The sequence below is a fragment of the Syngnathus acus genome, chromosome 1 (genome assembly GCF_901709675.1).
Source record: "Syngnathus acus chromosome 1, fSynAcu1.2, whole genome shotgun sequence".
NCBI classification, from domain to species: domain Eukaryota; kingdom Metazoa; phylum Chordata; class Actinopteri; order Syngnathiformes; family Syngnathidae; genus Syngnathus; species Syngnathus acus.
The window spans coordinates 5,028,814-5,045,883 of NC_051087.1; the positions used below are offsets into that span (position 1 = coordinate 5,028,814).

A 17,070-nucleotide genomic window follows, 5' to 3' on the forward strand; every position below is an offset into this window, starting at 1 on the left:
ATACAATCAAAATATGTTTCTAATTAAGTGTATGCGGTGATATTTATGCACAGAAAAACCACACGAGCCTCGTGAAAATCTGAGCGGAATAAATCTGGAAGTATGAAAAATGATGAACGTCTTTGATGTGCGTTTGTCTTCTTGCACAAACGTGGAATATTCCATAGCTCAGGCGTGCAGCGGGCAGAAGCCGCGGCCCGCTAGCGGCGCGTTAGCGGCGCTCGCGTCTCTGGAGCTGTTTAAAGTCTTCCCGCCTGCCGCCTCATGCCATAAATGACTTCCAGACTTTCACACGTACTAAGGCTTCAGTGTTTAAACGCGCGTAATTACAAACGATGCGCAGACACACACTTAACATCAATCTGCAGTGATGAGATGGGAGGAAAACGAGGCGCGATGCTTTTTGCTTACTTCCGTGCACCAGAGCGGCAGTGGGAAGGAGAGGGAGAGAACTATTGTGTGTGGGCTTGAATTCAAAAACTATTTCCAAAGAAAGAGCGTCATGTCAACTGGTGTGTGATGATTTCATAACCGTGAAGCTTTTGAGGTTGCAAAGCTTCCGAGGTTGGAGTCGCCATTTCATTCACTGGGCTGCTCCAAGCACACCTTCCTTTCCCTGCTCTCCTCTCGGGAAGACAACATGGAAACCGGGAAAGGCTGAAATAGGACTAGATTTGTGACAATTGATCTCAGGTGCCTGTTTTATGTGACTTTAAGAGCTTGGAGAGTTTTAACTTTGCATAGAAAAAAAAATAATAATAATAGGGGGAAAGCCTTATAGTGCTTCCCTGATATTGCTAGCACACTTGTCAATACTGGACGTGATTTTGCACAGCAGATGTCAGGGATGAATTCCACTCATCACATGTCCTGACATGCTGAAACCTTCATCAGCTCTCTTTCTGTGTACGTGTGTGTGTACGTGTGTGTGTGTGTTTACGTGCATGCACGTACGTGTATGTGTTTATCATACTTTAATCTCGATCAGAGTTCTATTAAAAAAGTGTGTGTGTGTGCGTGTGCGTATGCCAATATATATAAACATGTATATAAAACTACATGCATATAAAAATACATACATATATCTAATATATATAATTATGGTTGTTTATAAAATAACTACTACTCCACAGTACTATAATGATATTTAGAATTTTGGTTACTGATATTAAGAAACATAGTTGAAGTTTTTTAAACCGCAAATAAAAAAAGAAAAGTAAATTACATGAATTAGGTCTTTGAAATTATACAAACATATTGTGTTGATTTTGCAATTAGAATTAGAATGAAGTCAGCTTTTGGAATAGTCACACTATGATTCAAAATAATTTTTTATTATTTTATTATTAATTTATTTCAATCATCATTTTGTCTTCTACGCATGTTTACCAAATTAACTTCGACGTGATGCCGCGGAAAGTTAATTTGGTAAGAGCTTGGTTAATTTGAAGAGCTGAACGTCTCAGTGCAGACAACGCAAGTGCCACTTCACCTTCGGTAAATTGAACAGCAAACGAGAGGCAATTATGTGTGTTTTATGTCTGTTCTATTAGAAACTGTTATCAATGAATGAGAGAAAAAAAAAAAACTTTGCAATGAATATACAATTAAGGTTTGGGGCGTAGCCTCTGCTTGGGAGATGAACCCTGTCGGGATGGGGGTTTTCTTGGCCGGCCAGCGGAACAAAGGTCGACATTTAGTGAAACACAGAGCGTGGCATGCACAGATAAGAGGAGTCCTCGCGTTAATGCCAAGCTACTGATCCACACACACACACACACATTGCGGCCGTCTCGGGCCCAGACAACTACCACCTGGGCAAACACAGGAAACCCTAATGGGTGGTGGAATTTGAAAGTGTTCAAATATTAACGCTTGCGGTTCTCCTTTATTTTTCATTACATGAAAACCTGGCATTTAGCCAGGGGTGTGTAGACTTTTTATATCCATCGTACGTATGTTAGCCCGAATAAATGACGCCCGGTTCGGTCCAGATGGGGTCGGCACCTTCCCCAGTCAGCTGCCAGCTCGCTACCGAACCAGTTAGCCAAGCAGTCATCCGCCCAGCCGGCCAATCAGCGGACTGGACCCCTTTAGTCGTTCGCTGAGCGAACGGGCCAGGCTAGCGCCAATGGTGGCCAGCGCCAAGTAGACGACTTTGGCCTTTTGTAAGGTGCTCGCACACAAACACACGGGCGGTCGCTCCCATTGCTCGGCAGGCGGCTTGGCCCCGCTACGAAATGTCTGGGCCCTCAAGTTTACCGCATGACAAGTTAGCTGGTCCTCTTGCCGAGATTCCGAGTCATGGCGCTCTAATCCCTTGTTGAGTAATAATATTGGAGGAAGAAAAATTACAAAATGCTTCAGGCTCGTCGAGGGCATTTGTACAATGGAGACCATATTAAAATGAAAAAGTTGGCAAAGTCGGGTTATGAGAAATACGAATTTTAAGAGTAACAATCCTAATTAACTTTTTTAATTTTGCAACTTTACTAAGTCATTATTTTTGCTGTTTTATTAGGACTTTATTCTTGTTCAATGACAACCTTTTTTCTTCACATTTTTATTTTTAACTTCCTTTTTTCTCATTGCATTATGACTTTTCTCATGTAATATTCCAACTTTTTTCTGTGTTTGCGCCTTTTGACTTTTATAGTAAAGTGACAAATTAATACAATCAATTTTCTGCTGTATTGTAAAAATATGCTATATTTATGTACATTTTTTTAGGGTGAGAGGCATGTTGGTGGGTGGTTGGGGGTGGGGGTGACAAGCATTTTCACCCCCCCCCCCACACACACACACCTCCTCCTCTCCTTGTTTGTGTGGCAAATCCGGGAGCAGCTGCTGGTCTCAGGGTCTAGTGGGATTTTTGGGCCTGTGTTTTCTCATGCCATCCAATGCCAAGGTGCTGTAATGCGAGCGGTTAGTGTGGCAAGAGTGGGGGTGGGTGTTTGTGGAGAGGCTGGGGTACGGTTGAGGGGGTCGCGATGGTGGGGGTCAGTCGGCAGGTGGTGTCTGGATTGGACGCATGTAAAGTTGTTATATCCTCTGGACTTTGCCTTTTTGCACTAGATTGGAACCCGACTATTTGGCTTATGACGTACCCTCACTCTTTTTCGCTCTCTCTCCCAGCCAGCCAGCCAGCGAGTGTACAATCCCCCCCACCAGCCCCGTGCCTCGTTGCCTCTGCCCCTGCCGTCGCTCTTCCCTCCCTCCTCGGCGCTACGAGCGTGCGTATTGGCTGTGCCGCCCGCGACTGGGTGCCAAATAGGTGGTCCCTGCGCACGTTGGCACACTCTCAGTCAATGGGCGCAGGAGCAACGTGAGGAGGAAGAGAGAGAAGGCAGAGTTGGAGGCAAAGAGGGCGAAAAAAGAAGCGGCACTCGGGTTTGCCAGCGCTCGCGCGCACTCTTCCAACATTGATTCCGTCCTCTTGTTTTGCTTTTTTTTATTTTTTGAACCTCCATCTCTGTCCTGTCTCGCGGCCTGTCTCTTGCTCTCACACTGAACTCTACCCGCTTTGCCAAGAATTGGTTCTCTATCCCATCAAGATATTTTTCTCCGTTTTTGACCATTTGATTAACTTGATTTTCTTAAATCCTTGTAGTCTTTTTTTGGGAACAGTGAAGTTGCTGAAGTTCTTTACATTCTTCTTCTGTTGTGCTCTTGAACAACAACTCTCCTGCTCCTGCTACACTACCTCCTGTGTTCCTTTGCTGGTATTACATCGTGCCCCTTGGCTTTTTTTTTTCCCCCTCCAAGCTTTTGGCTGCCTTCACTGGACAGCTAAGCATTTTTTTTGTATCTTTTTTTTTCTTCCCAAATATTTGACCATTTCTCCTGTGCAAATTGACTCAACTAAACAGTTTATTTTTTTAAAAAAATATTTTTTGCAATCTGCTGGGTCATTTTATGATGAAAGAGCAAAATGGTAACTACCATTTTATTTTTGTGTATATATATGTATATATATATATATATATATATATATATATATTCTGTTCATTTGATCATTTTATAATAATTGTGAAAATATTGATATTTTAAAATAATCCTTATTGTTTTGATGCATGCTCAATATGAGTTGAGATGAGTTACACATCACCTGTCTAAGTGCTGTATTGAAAGTGTTTGCTTCAGTGTGATGTCTGCCGGGGAGAGTGTCAGGCACTCTCTCTCTCTTTCTCTCTCTCACTTTCACACACACTCTCTCGGTCTCTCTCTCTCTTTTTCGGCGCCTCTCGTTCATTCCCTCGCTCCGCTCGCACGGAGCAGGCGCCGCTCCTCCATGCTGCGCGCCGGTGCTAACTGCCTCACCTCTCTCTTCCCGTCCTCCCCCCCGCTCCCCCTCTCCCCGTCCTTCTCTCCCCCGTTCTCCCCCTCTTCGTCCTGCTTCCCCCCGTCCTCCCTCTCCTCCTCCGCCCTCCCCCCGTCCTCCTCCCTCATCCAGGATGAATTCCACCCCTTCATCGAGGCCCTGCTGCCCCACGTCCGCGCCTTCGCCTACACCTGGTTCAACCTGCAGGCCCGCAAGCGCAAGTACTTCAAGAAGCACGAGAAGCGCATGTCCAAGGAGGAAGAGCGCGCCGTGAAGGACGAGCTCCTGGGGGAGAAGCCCGAGATCAAACAGAAGTGGGCCTCGCGCCTGCTGGCCAAGCTCCGCAAGGACATCCGGCCCGAGTTCCGCGAGGACTTTGTGCTCACCATCACGGGCAAGAAGCCCCCCTGCTGCGTGCTGTCCAACCCCGACCAGAAGGGCAAGATCCGTCGCATCGACTGCCTGCGCCAGGCCGACAAGGTGTGGCGGCTGGACCTGGTCATGGTCATCCTGTTCAAAGGCAGCCCACTGGAGAGCACGGACGGCGAGCGCCTGGTCAAGTCTCCGCAGTGCACCAACCCGGGCCTGTGCGTCCAGCCGCATCACATCGGGGTGTCCGTCAAGGAGCTGGACCTCTACCTGGCCTACTTCGTCCACACGCCAGGTATGTGAGCAACTCGTTCCTCGTGGGAGGGCAGCGGGCTTGAACACTGAAAACATGAACAGGGGCAGCTAAACACTGTTTAAGATCTACCGATTACATTTGATGACACATTCGAGCGCTTTACGACGAAAACATTAAACATCTTTCTCGAAAATCACGCACAACATGCCAGTGAAAGTGTGCTTTAAAAAAAAAAAAACTTCCGCTGAGGTTTTTCCAAAATTAAGGCCTTGGGCAGTCTTAATAAAAGACACTTCCGTCATTCAAATGCCACAAATACAAGACACAACATCATCATATTGTCTTTGCAATTGTTTTACTTTAAAAAAATATTTTTTTTTTCTTCAAATAGGTACCTACACGAACCGAAATGTAAAAAAAAGGTTTTAAACGATAAATAGGCCCTTTTTATGTTAATGGATAATATTACATGTACAAACAGCCTTAAATGATTAATAATGGAAATGTCATAGAATTTCTTGTTTTTATTATTTCCTTACGCTTGCTATGTTGTTTAGTATTTGGTGTGTGTGTGTTTGTGTGTGTGTGTGTGTGTGTGTGAGGGCATTGGTCCAACATGCCCTGGCAAGTCCATGCTGCTTTTTCCAAGCGAAGCATTTGCCCCTTTATATAAACACGTAGTTTATTTTGTATAAGCGTGTGTATTTGTTTGTGTATTTTTACACGATTATCACCACAGTCAAATTAAATGTTTGCGAGACAAGGGAGCGTCGCTGTTTAGAACATTTTTTTTCTTCCAATTCTGATGAAAGTGCATGTGCCCCGATAAGGCCATTGTAGCCAGGGATTGTCATTTGGCCAGAACCCAGAAGTGTGCGAGGATGTGTGTGTGTGTGTGTGTGCGAGCCTTGCGAGTCTCCTGGTCTCAGGCTGCTGCCGCCTTCACAGTCTGCCTGAACGCCTGCGCTGCCTTGGACCTGCCTGCCAAACACACACACACACACACACACACACACACACACACACACACACACACACACACAGCCACGTTCACACCCATACACAAACACGCAGCTAAAAAAAAAAAAAGAGAGAAAAAGAATAGACAAACAACTCATCTTTGTACCGTACTTTCACACGTCGAGCCAAACATGGTTTTAGTCCCATACACACACCCACACAGCACACAGCACACACACGCAGCCAAAGACCATCCTAGATAGGTTTTGATATAGCCAAAGTGTGTTGTATCACAGCCATCACGATGGACACACACACACACGCGCACACACACACACACACACACACACACGTAATCAGCCAAACATTGCTCGCTCCCATGCAGCCATTTTACACCAAGCCAAAATACTGTTTTGTGTTGTAGTGTTTTTCCCAACACACACACACACACACACACACACACACGCACACGAAACACATTGCAAAGCCAAATCCTCTAAAAACACACTTCACCATGCTACACGCAAACACCGGCTCGTGACCTAATATTATTTCAGCTGGATTTTTTTTTTTGTGGGGGGGCATTTGGAATGAATGTCGACTAGCTCTCTCACAAACACAACACACAAAAATGACTATTTATGCTATCACAGCCTCCCGTCCGTATCCTCTTGTCTTCCATGCACACACACACACACGCGGGAACACACACTCGCATGAAGCCACAATCTCAATCCAGGCCAAACAGCTCACAACTCTGGCAGCTTTGCTCTGTGTTGGTCGATTTGGGGCGCATGAGGAAATCTCTTTTTAATGTTTTTCCAAATGTGCTATTTTAATGAGGATGAATTTATTTTCCTTTTTTTATGTTTTTACAATATTGAGCAAATATACACTCTTGACTCCAGCTGGCTGCATGTGTTTCTCCCTTTAAAAAAAAAATCAAAATCTTCCAATATATGTATAATACTAAAACAATATTTTCCATTTAAAATATTTATCTTGTAATTTTTGAATCACTCAAATCAATTTCTTTCAAAAAGTGGAATGCCTGCTGTTAAAATAAAAATCACAACATACTCCTTAGAATTGTAATTATATCGATATAGATATATGAATGCAATTTTGAGTACGCGAGTTCAGCACATGTCGGCCTAGCGGGGGGACGTTCACAGTGCACGGCTCATTCGTAATGTCCGCTGGCTGTGTGCTCTCTCCTGTTTGCTTAGCGGCGGTGTGCCTCAGCACTTTTCCTTCCTCCAGACAGAGCAGCCTAAGTTGGAGAGAACATTTGGGGCCTTGCAGAGGCGGGAGGGATGAAAGCAAAGACAAGGGGCAAACCGCTGTCTTCGAACCTGCCCAAAGGTCAACCGTTTTATCACGCTTGGCTCCGAATAAGTGTGAGGTCGCCAAAGCGTAGTCGTCAGCCAGCAGTCATGAAGGTTTTTTTTTTTTTTTCCCCCCTCTCACGTTTTTTTTTTTTTTTTTGCCTCAGTCGCGCAATGAATGACACGACGTGCCCATTGTTTGTTTTTGTTTGCTTTGCATTTTGTCGGGCTTTGGCATCGCCGCCTTTCCCGCTCCTGTTTGATCCCGTACACACTGTTGTTTTGTCTCCTTAAACATGGCCCTCATTGTTACTCGCGCAGAGGTAAAGTCTCCGCTCATCTCTTTTGTTTATATTGTGGAAGACGAAGAGAGCGCGTTGGAAAAGGAGAGAGGAGGCTGCGATCGCGATTGTTCTGTTTGGCACTGCCCGAGCCCGCTTGGTGTGGGAAGAAGAGAAAGACGTCTTGTGTTTTGTTTATGACAGAGTGGCAAAAAGCTGCCACGGGGAATCTCTGGGCTCTCTGTCAGGCTTTCTCAGGCTGTTCCTCAGCCAGTCTTGGAGATCCCTCTCTGTTTTATGGAAGCGCCACAGTCGTGACAGAACAAACCACGCCGGCATCGTCCTTGTGTTTTCAGACACCTCCGATAAAGAGCGACATGTCGGAACTGTAATGCCGAGTGGCGGGAGACATACCAGATGAGTAGAGAGTCTTCACAGTGACTTAGTTTTTTTTTTTTTAAACCACGAAGCTTAAGCAGTCCGTCAATCGGGTACCTGTCTAACTTTTTTTAAATCAAAATTATAATAAAATAAAAATGAGTGCTGGACAATATTATAATAATGCTTTATTTTGTCACTTGGTAGGCGTTACCTCTATTTTATTTCTTTGTAGAATATCTGGAGTCGATACAAAGTACAAAGTGCAGTGTACATATTTTTTTCATGAAAAGTTTTGGCGGCGTTATTGTCATTTGACTTGTGACTGTTTACGCCACACTTAGAATAGAATGTTGGGAAGTTGTCACAGTGATTAGTAAGTTAACAACTCGAGCTGAAAAAGATAAACTGTCTTTTGTATTCATTCATGCTTCATTATTTTTCTCTTAGTGTTAGCCTCACCCAGAAGATCAAAACATTGATAAATATATTGTTTACACATTCATTTATTCTTGTTTTTGTTAAAAAACACAATAGAAGAGGACTTCAAAAAAATAATCACATTAAATCGCAACAGCAATATCCAAGGGGGAAAAAAAAAACCTAATTAGATTAGTTTTCAAAATTGTTTTTCCCTAGTTGGAATTCCAGATTAATATAATTCACTGTAATTGAAAGGATTTATTTATGTTTCTCATAGGGGTTTCGTGACCCAGCTGCTCCAGGTTAACTTTTGTCTCATTAGCCTAATAGCATAATTAGCTCAGCCAATTTGAACTTCCTGTTCCCAAATCAATAACTAGTCCCATGTGCTTGCTCTAACTCATATTAGTATACCAAACCAACCCGCCCCTTTCCCAGCTCCACCTTTTTTACTATATTATTTATATCACAAGCAACTTTCTAGCTGTCCACTGCCAATTCCTTTCCAATATCACAGCAGCAGCTAAACAAGTACGGAAGAATCTTCTTGTGTTGTTATTGTTCGGGCTTGGCGGAAGTCTGCTCCTGAGCGCTCTCGTTAAGACTCAGACTGTTATTATAACAATGACGATAGTGATCTCTTGGCCCGCAAGTGCCAACGTTTTGCATGATAACCACAAACTGGCGAGCTCCTTGCGAATGAATGAATGAATGATTGAGTGTTGCTTCAGCTAGTGGGTGAGCATCCATTTATTGCTCGGCCGAATGCGTTTGATTTCCTTCATAAAACAAAATGCATATTGTGCTGTTTTCCATTAAAACGCAGCACATTTATCATTTGTCCGAGCATGGAAAGAGAGATTAAAAAAGCATTTGTCAGGCCCAAAGTTAGCTCATTGTACTTACTCATACTTTGGAACTCGGTCCGCCTTTTATATTCCTTCCGCGAGCCGCAAGTGTGATTATGAAAAGATGTTTCAAATGTGTTTCCAATCAAAGAAAAAAAAAGTGCAGCACAGGAAATTTGCCGTCACTCCGAGGGAGGTGTGAAATGTGCGCACTGTGCCATTTGTGCCGTGACCGCTCCACACTGCGCGCTCCACCGTGCCAGATCCCGCCTCCCTCGCGCCGGAGTCCCGCGTGGACGGTGAAACCCCCCGGCACTGAAGCCAGACCCCTGACTCATTGACCGCAGGAAGGATTCACAAATATCGAGCCCGCCAAAAAAACACCATAAATACAAATAGATAATAAAAACACCATTCAAAAGAAGAAAAGAGAATATAACAAAATAATTATTGTGGAATTTGTGTGCTGGATGTGTGACATTTAGGGGCGGGGCCTAGTAAGTGACCCCAGGAGCTGGTTAATGCTTGACCAGTTAGTGTGAGCATCTAGTTTGCGAGTGTTGCCATTTAGTTTTTTAGCATTCTCCTTCAATACAATTTTGGCTCGTGACAAAAAGCAAAAAAACTCGAGCGAGCGGCGGCTTCTAACTGGCGAACAATGATGAATGGCTCACAGCATGGTGGAAGTTTTCTAACGGATTCCGCAGTTCTCAACTTTTGTATTTGTTTTCCTCTGTGAAAATAATCTGTTGTTAATTACTTCCTGATCCCTTCTCTGCCTCCCATGACATCACGAGAGTGTCTTGTGCCTAAATGTAGGTATGTGTGGGCACCGCTCAGGATGACCCTCAGCGGTGAAGTGTGCACTAAATGAAGTGGAAGTCAGGCAGGTCAGAGGCTTTTGTTTTACGTGCTGTGGGAACCAGCCCCCCCCCCTCCCCCAAATGCAGAGTGGCTCTGGCATCTTTCACCAAGGCCCACCCATCTTTTTACACACTGTCGGGAGGCGAAAATAGAAGGGGGAAGCTTGTCGCGTTAGAAAAGGGAGCGTCTTCGCTCAGCTACTCTTGGCCGTGCAAGAGAAAGTCTGCTATTTGGATTGCTCCCGCAGATCGGTCCAAGCCAAAGCCACGCTGTGTGCTTTTGCGATCCAACACACACAAGCAGAATTGAGGCTTGCGTAGATGACGCGCTTTCATCAGTCCAAAAACCGCAGGATCTTCATTCATCTCATGAGGCTGCGATGACTCAAATGGAAGGGGGGGATCAGATCACGTTGTTGTCGTTAGTTTTGGATTAATTGTCCATTGACAAGTTATGGAACGCTCCGGTGAATTTGTTTTAGTTTCTGAAAAGTGCAAAGCAAGAGAGAGATTAAAAACTCGTACCTGTGTTTGAGTCTGTTTGCTGATATGCAGAAGATTATTCTAGAGGGATTTCAAGTTGGTCATATTGCTATTTCTCTCTCTCTCTCTCTCTCTCTCTTTTTTTTTTTAATCCTTTTCGCTCTAATCTTCTTGTCAGTTTGAATAAACTCAGTTGTCACATCCATATTTGTCCTCAGGCCAGGCTCACAGTGCAGGCTTGGATTTTTTTTACTTTTTTTTTTCTTTAATGGAAGATTGCTATTTTAGCAAATGCTACCAAGTTTTTTAATCAAATGTTCTTCACCTTTTGTGATATTAAATGCAAAGGCCTCATTAACCATTGGAAAAAAAAAACATTTGAGTTCCCAAATGCATTTTCGTATTTATTGCATGAAAGATTCATTGTGTTCAATTAAATGAATAATAATGAAGAAAAGAATTAACGCGATACAATTCAATTGGGGTGGGAATTATCTGTATCGTTAATTGCCCGAGAATGTTTTAATTTTACGTTGCGTAAAGACGTTTCGACCCAATTTAATATGTACTGATTACATTTAATTACACGTTAAAGCAATTGTCAAATAAAAAATGCGTGTAGGCAAAGCTAATTGTGGAAAGAAAAAAAAAAAGACCTGAACCGAGTTGGCTTTTTTCAGCTTTTAATTTTGTAACAAAAAGCCAAGCGAGAGCAAGAAAAAATGAGGGGAGAAAAGGGAGTCAAAAGCAACGAGGGGGTCGTATTGTCTGTATTAATACGGTGTCTTCCCAGCGCCGGCTCTCTTTTCAGCCTTTTGTTGCCGTTCCAACCGTGTAATGTGTCCGTCCCCAAAATCCACATCGCCACTCAGGAGTGTTAGCCGGCCTCAGTTGAGGCAGACAGAAGGAGAAAAAGCGGGAGAGCGGAAAAAAAGTGTGCGACGGGTAATGCTCACTATCAGGCTGGCCTGCCAGGATTCGCAGTTATTTTTATGATGTACTTTTTGTTTTTAACAGATTCAATCTAAAATCAGAAGTCATAGAAAATAGCAGCAAGCAAATATTTCAGCTATTTTAGAATTTATGTTTAGAGAAGATTTGGGGAAAATGAATGCAAACTTGATAAAACTGTTCTACCAAAATGAGAAGAAAAAAATATTTAGCAAGAAAGTAGATTTGGGGAGGAGGGGGCACATAAAATGATGTGGTGGGCCTGATCTGGCCCCTGGGCCTTCCGTTTGACACCAGTATTTTAAATCCATTAGATCAATTGTTGCAATAATAAATAATATTTATTCACTTAATTAACTGCCTGCAATACACTCGACCACCAGTAGGGACACCTTGTCTTTTTCTTTTTATATCTATATGTTTTATATATAAATAAGACAGACATTGCTTTTTACACATCTGTGTGACGAGTCAAAAAAAAAAAAATACCACCGCGGAGGAGTCTGATGTTCGAGAAAGTGAGAGGCAGAGTTGTCGGCTGTCTTTGGCACGGCGCTATCACTCGTACGCGAGATGCCAAATTTTCATCGACACTCCCTGCCAACCTCCTCCCTCTGATCCTGGCTTTCTTCTCCTCTCTTTTTCACGTTGCTCTTTCACACGTTCCCCTTTTCTTTTATTCCTCTTTAGGGTTCAAATGAAGGCCCTCCCCTATCCTCATTAGCACCGAGGATTCCTGTTTGCCGCTTCAGAAAAATGTTAAATAATTTGTAAGTGCAAACATTTTAGTGCTCAATAGGACCATTATCTGTGTTTTTCTTGAACGTCGGCCATCACGAGGTTGTGAGCCTTGACTGTCGGACGTTCTTTCCCCTCCTCTCAGCTACGATGCCTTGCTGTTTTTTTTTCTTTTTTATATATGACTCACAAAAATCTGTTTCAAAATTAAATAGTGGGACAGCACGTCTTTAGGACTTTTGGCGCAGAGTTTAGGGGCTATAGGTTTGAATCGTCCTCCTACATGCATGTTAAGTTAATTAAAGACTATAAATTGTTTATCAGTGTGAAGGTCTTTGTCTACATGACTTTTGGGCATACAATACATTTGGATGATCTCCATCTTCAACTCATTCAACTGTATGACTTGAGTTATTCAATTTTCCACATTATGTATATTTATCGTGGCTTGTTTTGTGGTTTTTGCTTGTCAGTAAAGTTAAAATTAGTTTGTGGAGCGTCACCAGGGCGCCGTTTGATGTCGGTGACACCGCGAGACGGCGAGCAGTTTATAGAAGATAGACGGCCGTGTTGGGGTGGGGTGGGGGGGGGTTTGTTTGCGGCGAATGAGCGAGCTCGCTGAGAAGCACAGCAGAATGCAGAGAATCAAATTTGGCACGCATCCGTGTAAGCGAGTAAGCTTCAAATCAGTTTGGACACAGATCTAGGACACTAGACGGCGAGAAGAAAGCGGGATGAAACGGGATAGGGAGAGACATGTGATGGGGCGGGGGTGGAGATGGGTGAGACTGTTTGGGAGGGGCCAGGAGGTAAGGAGAGTCCCCACAATGACGACTTGAAAAACGGTAAATAAATGGAGTGGCGGTAAACAAGGCCTCGGCGCTCCATCAAAAGACGCCATTCATGTGCGGACAGGAGAGACTCTCTTGAGGAGACACTAAGAGGAACCCAGTGAGGATGACGAGAGCATGGCGCTTGTTTAGATAACAGGATGAGCTTGGAGGGGAATGGCAATGGTGTGTGTGTGTGTTGTTTGTGTTTTATTTTGGAGGGAGGGGCAGAGCAGATGGAAGGTGGACGCAGACTTAACGAGTGGGGTAAGATGGGGGGGAGTGTGTTTTTGTTTGTTCTTTATCACTAGTGTGGATAGAGGGAGGGGGGGGCACTGACGACGTGCTAAGCAGCGCAGGGTTTTTGTGTTCTTTTGGCAAAGCACAAGTGTGCGTGTGAAAGCATATGTTCACGTCTCATCGACTTTTTTTTTTTTTTTTGTCTGTACCATGCATGATGTTATAATCTGCCGGTAAAATGTAATGTTTTGAGTCGGGTTCCCAGGGACACCCCGGTGAACCGGCTGCAGCAAGCCGCTGTGTACGGCTCTCCAGTGCAGCTGGTGGTCATTCAAAAACATCCTCCTGTCATGTTAAGAAGTCTTTTTGTGCATTTTCTCCTTGCAAACTTTTCAATTAATTGGTGTACACGAGGATCAAGCTGAAGTTACTTGAAAGCACTTAGTGTGCCGTGAATGAAAGAGCAGGGCACAGAAGCCAAGGAAGTGGCACTTTTTAAAAGCTTTAATTCACTCGCTGCATTCATTCAAGCCTCGTTTTGAATGCGAATGTTAACAATTTTTCGTCTTTTTAACTAGCTAACCTTTAAGAGCACATCATAGTTTAGCGGCGTGGCCTTGTCGGGCGCACTATGAGATCTACACGCCGTCACTTGAAATTCCACTGATCTGAAAGTGGGAGAGTAGTGTGAGTTTATGGCTTTTTGTGGGTAATGCAAAGAAAGCGCCCTTTGTGTGTTATCAGCGTCATCCAGCATGCCAGTTCCATCGACTTCTGCCTTTTGTCGATTATTAAAAAAAAAAAAAAAGTCAGTTGTTTATGGTTTCATTCAAGGCTAGCTATCAAAACAGCTTCTTTATGCGACTTGCAGTTGATTTTAGGGTTGCCATGCCAGTCGGCAACCCCCCTCCCTTCTCTCTGTCCTCTGTCTTGCCACCCCAAAGTGCCCCCCCCCCCTCCCAACCCCACTGCCGCCTGTTCCCCTCACATTTATTGGACCCAAATTTGGCTGGCACCATGGCAACCGTGGCTCCCAGGGATCCTTTGCCTGGGTAGAATCCAAGGTGCCTCCAGGGTGGCACTGGCTGGTTCTGTCTGCATCCACGGTCTGTCGCCGTGGTTGCTAGGGGCGAGGCCATCGGTGCCCCTAACCCTGACTATTGAGTGACGAGCACCCGACGTGACCCGCTGTAGCCGGTCGAATCAGCCACGGACTCCCAGCGCTTCGGGCCCGGGCTATTGCGGCAGAGCATTTTACCAGTACGCATATTGATGTGGTATGGCTTGGTGCCCAGTCCTGCCTCCCACATGAGAGGCAGACAAGAGAATGAGAGGAAGGAAGGAAGGCAGCATACATGGGGGTGCATTTGAAATGTATAATATATGAGCAAACACCATATATACACTCTATTGGGTGCGTATGCAAATATCCAACGGCACACTTTTATCTTTTTGTGTGATGTCAAAGCTTTCATGCACTCTTGCATCTGTTAAGGAAATATGCTACCTGGACAAATTTGGTGAGTCACTGTGTAAAATCCAAATTCATCATTTGTATTGTATGCAGCATTGACTGCACAGCTTTGGGGAATGTTTGGAGTTTTTCAGGTTATACCTCCAGAGGTCTGAATCAGCCAGATCAGGATAGAAAATCTTTTTTCTGCCAATTTATTTGACTTGACAGTGTCCTCCCAAATAACATTCTTGCCTTGTGTTTTTAAGATTTGTCTGCGCTGAAAATATTTTTCAACAAATACTTTGGAGAATCTGCTTTGCCAGTTTTGGGTCCAAACACATCAAACATTTTTTCTCTCTCCAAATGAATGTTAATTTTGTTAGTGCTCACGTTCCTTAAAAACAGGCATCGTAATTTGAGTCATTCTTTAAACCGCGGTTGATTGTGTCGATTTAGTAGTTAGAACGATTGACAATACTATCTCTGTTTTCCAAGTGCTATAAAGTGTCCAAGTCTCCAAAAAAGCATAGGAAAATTCGATTTCTTATGATTGAGTCAAATTAGTGTGCACTACTCGGCTACGACCAGCAGAGGTGCCGTTGAGTCAATATAAACTATTTTACCGACTGACAAAGGTTATTGTTGGTATTCGCATGATTAATTTTCCAAGATCTATAAAAACGCTCGCATCTTGTATTCAAAGTTCCTCACTCCCGCTTTTGCGGAGAGCAACACGACTCCCAGGCAGGAATGGGAATCTCATCACCCCGTTTGTTCCTTGGGAGTCAGAGTCAGTATCCGTGATAGGTCAAGGGCCAATCGCTGCAGCAGTAGGTCTTCCCATATGATGAGAGAAGCAGCTCAGCCTTGGACTGAGCTGGGATTCAGATCAACCAGCCCGTTAGCCGAAGGATTTACGGGCAGTTTAATCGCACCCGTGTTTTGATTGTCTCCCGCGTCGTCCACTTTGTTAACTATTGCGATGCCCGTTTCCATTCCTCTGTTCTCCCACAAAGTCGGCGTGTCTTCCACACTCCGGAGTGAGCGGAGCTCGTGGCAGGCGAACAGTGTATTCGTCATGCGAGGTGTGCAAGGAGATATGGTGTGTGATGTATGACTGTTGCTGGCGGCGGTGTGTGCGTGCGTGCGTACGCTCAGCCCTGCCAGCTTTTGTAAATTGGCCCAAGGTAGAAAGTTGAAGGCAAAAGTATAAAACTGCTCTTTTTTTTTTTTCTCTTTCGACTGAGGACACTGGACTGTAGAGAATTGTTAAGTTTTCGCATGTTTTTGCAGTCTCTTTGTATTCACCCTGACCTGAAATTGGGGGTTAGATTGAGGATCGTGACAGACTAATGAGCCGCCTTTCCTGCAATTACCCTCCTCTCCTCTATTTGCTCTTTCCGTCTGTGTGGGGCTTTTTCTCCTCGTTCTCTTTGAGCAGAGTCATTCTTTCACTCCTTTCTTGAATTTTTTTTTTTTTAACGTCACCTTCCTTAGGAGTAGTACTAAATCATTGTTGCACAAGTACCAGGATGGTCAAATTGAAGAAATGTGCTTCTTATTTGTGGTTGATTGTTATCTTGGAAGTAGCTTCCAAGTGCTGCCGGTTTTGGCTTTCAACATTTTTTTGTGATAATATAGTATATAATGAGCTACAGTCTGACATTCTGTGTTTAATGCCGATAATACATCGCAGTGAATCTGCAACAGTAAACATTCTTATTTCTAAAAATTAAACGAGTCTGGGATGCTAGTTGAGTTAGAGAGTTTTTTTTTTCCTGTGCAAATACTGGACAGTGGCTTAATATAGCATATAAAATGTTCTATAACCTAGATTTAATTGTCAATTTGTGTCCACAGCTGTTGGTCCAGAAGCATGTTGTAAAATTCCAAAACTGAGCATTAATAACACTACACCAGAAGCTTAACCTAAGAAGATTACAACAATCCTGTTAAACAATTTACTTCAAAAAGGCACATATGTGTGTCTCTATGTTTTTGTGTATTTATTTTTTATTAGCATTTCAGGGTGAATTTTTAGGGTTTAATTCTTACTGATTTATCTTACGCCAATACATTAAAATTGCATCATTTATATGCACATTTTGGCCATTTGAGAGAGAGACTGGCCCCAGTACAGTAAAAAAACAAGTTTAAATACATTGTTAGATATCATCTGATCAGATTGGGGTCTATTACTCTTTTTACTTTACATCTTTGATCGGCGATTGTCCCCAATATCCCGATCAGCCTATGAATTTAAGACTGACTTTCACTTTTCGGGTGACTTCCTGACCCAACTGAGTGGCCTCATGGTGTCTTGAGTCAGTTGCACCCCTTCATCA

General features: G+C 43.7%; 1 protein-coding gene across 14 annotated transcripts in view; it reads left to right on the plus strand.

The window, feature by feature from the left end:
* nfixa (nuclear factor I/Xa) overlaps positions 1-17,070 on the plus strand; it is a 97,595-nt gene that overhangs the window by 26,893 nt on the left and 53,632 nt on the right. For 12 of the 14 annotated variants that reach the window (XM_037259770.1, XM_037258183.1, XM_037255755.1 and 9 more), the window contains one exon: positions 4,454-4,985. In XM_037259770.1, coding sequence (XP_037115665.1) covers positions 4,454-4,985 — 532 coding nt within the window. Of the gene's footprint in view, positions 1-3,314; positions 3,935-4,254; positions 4,986-17,070 lie in introns of those variants that run through there. The other 2 variants (XM_037256619.1, XM_037252628.1) reach the window with 2 other exon arrangements.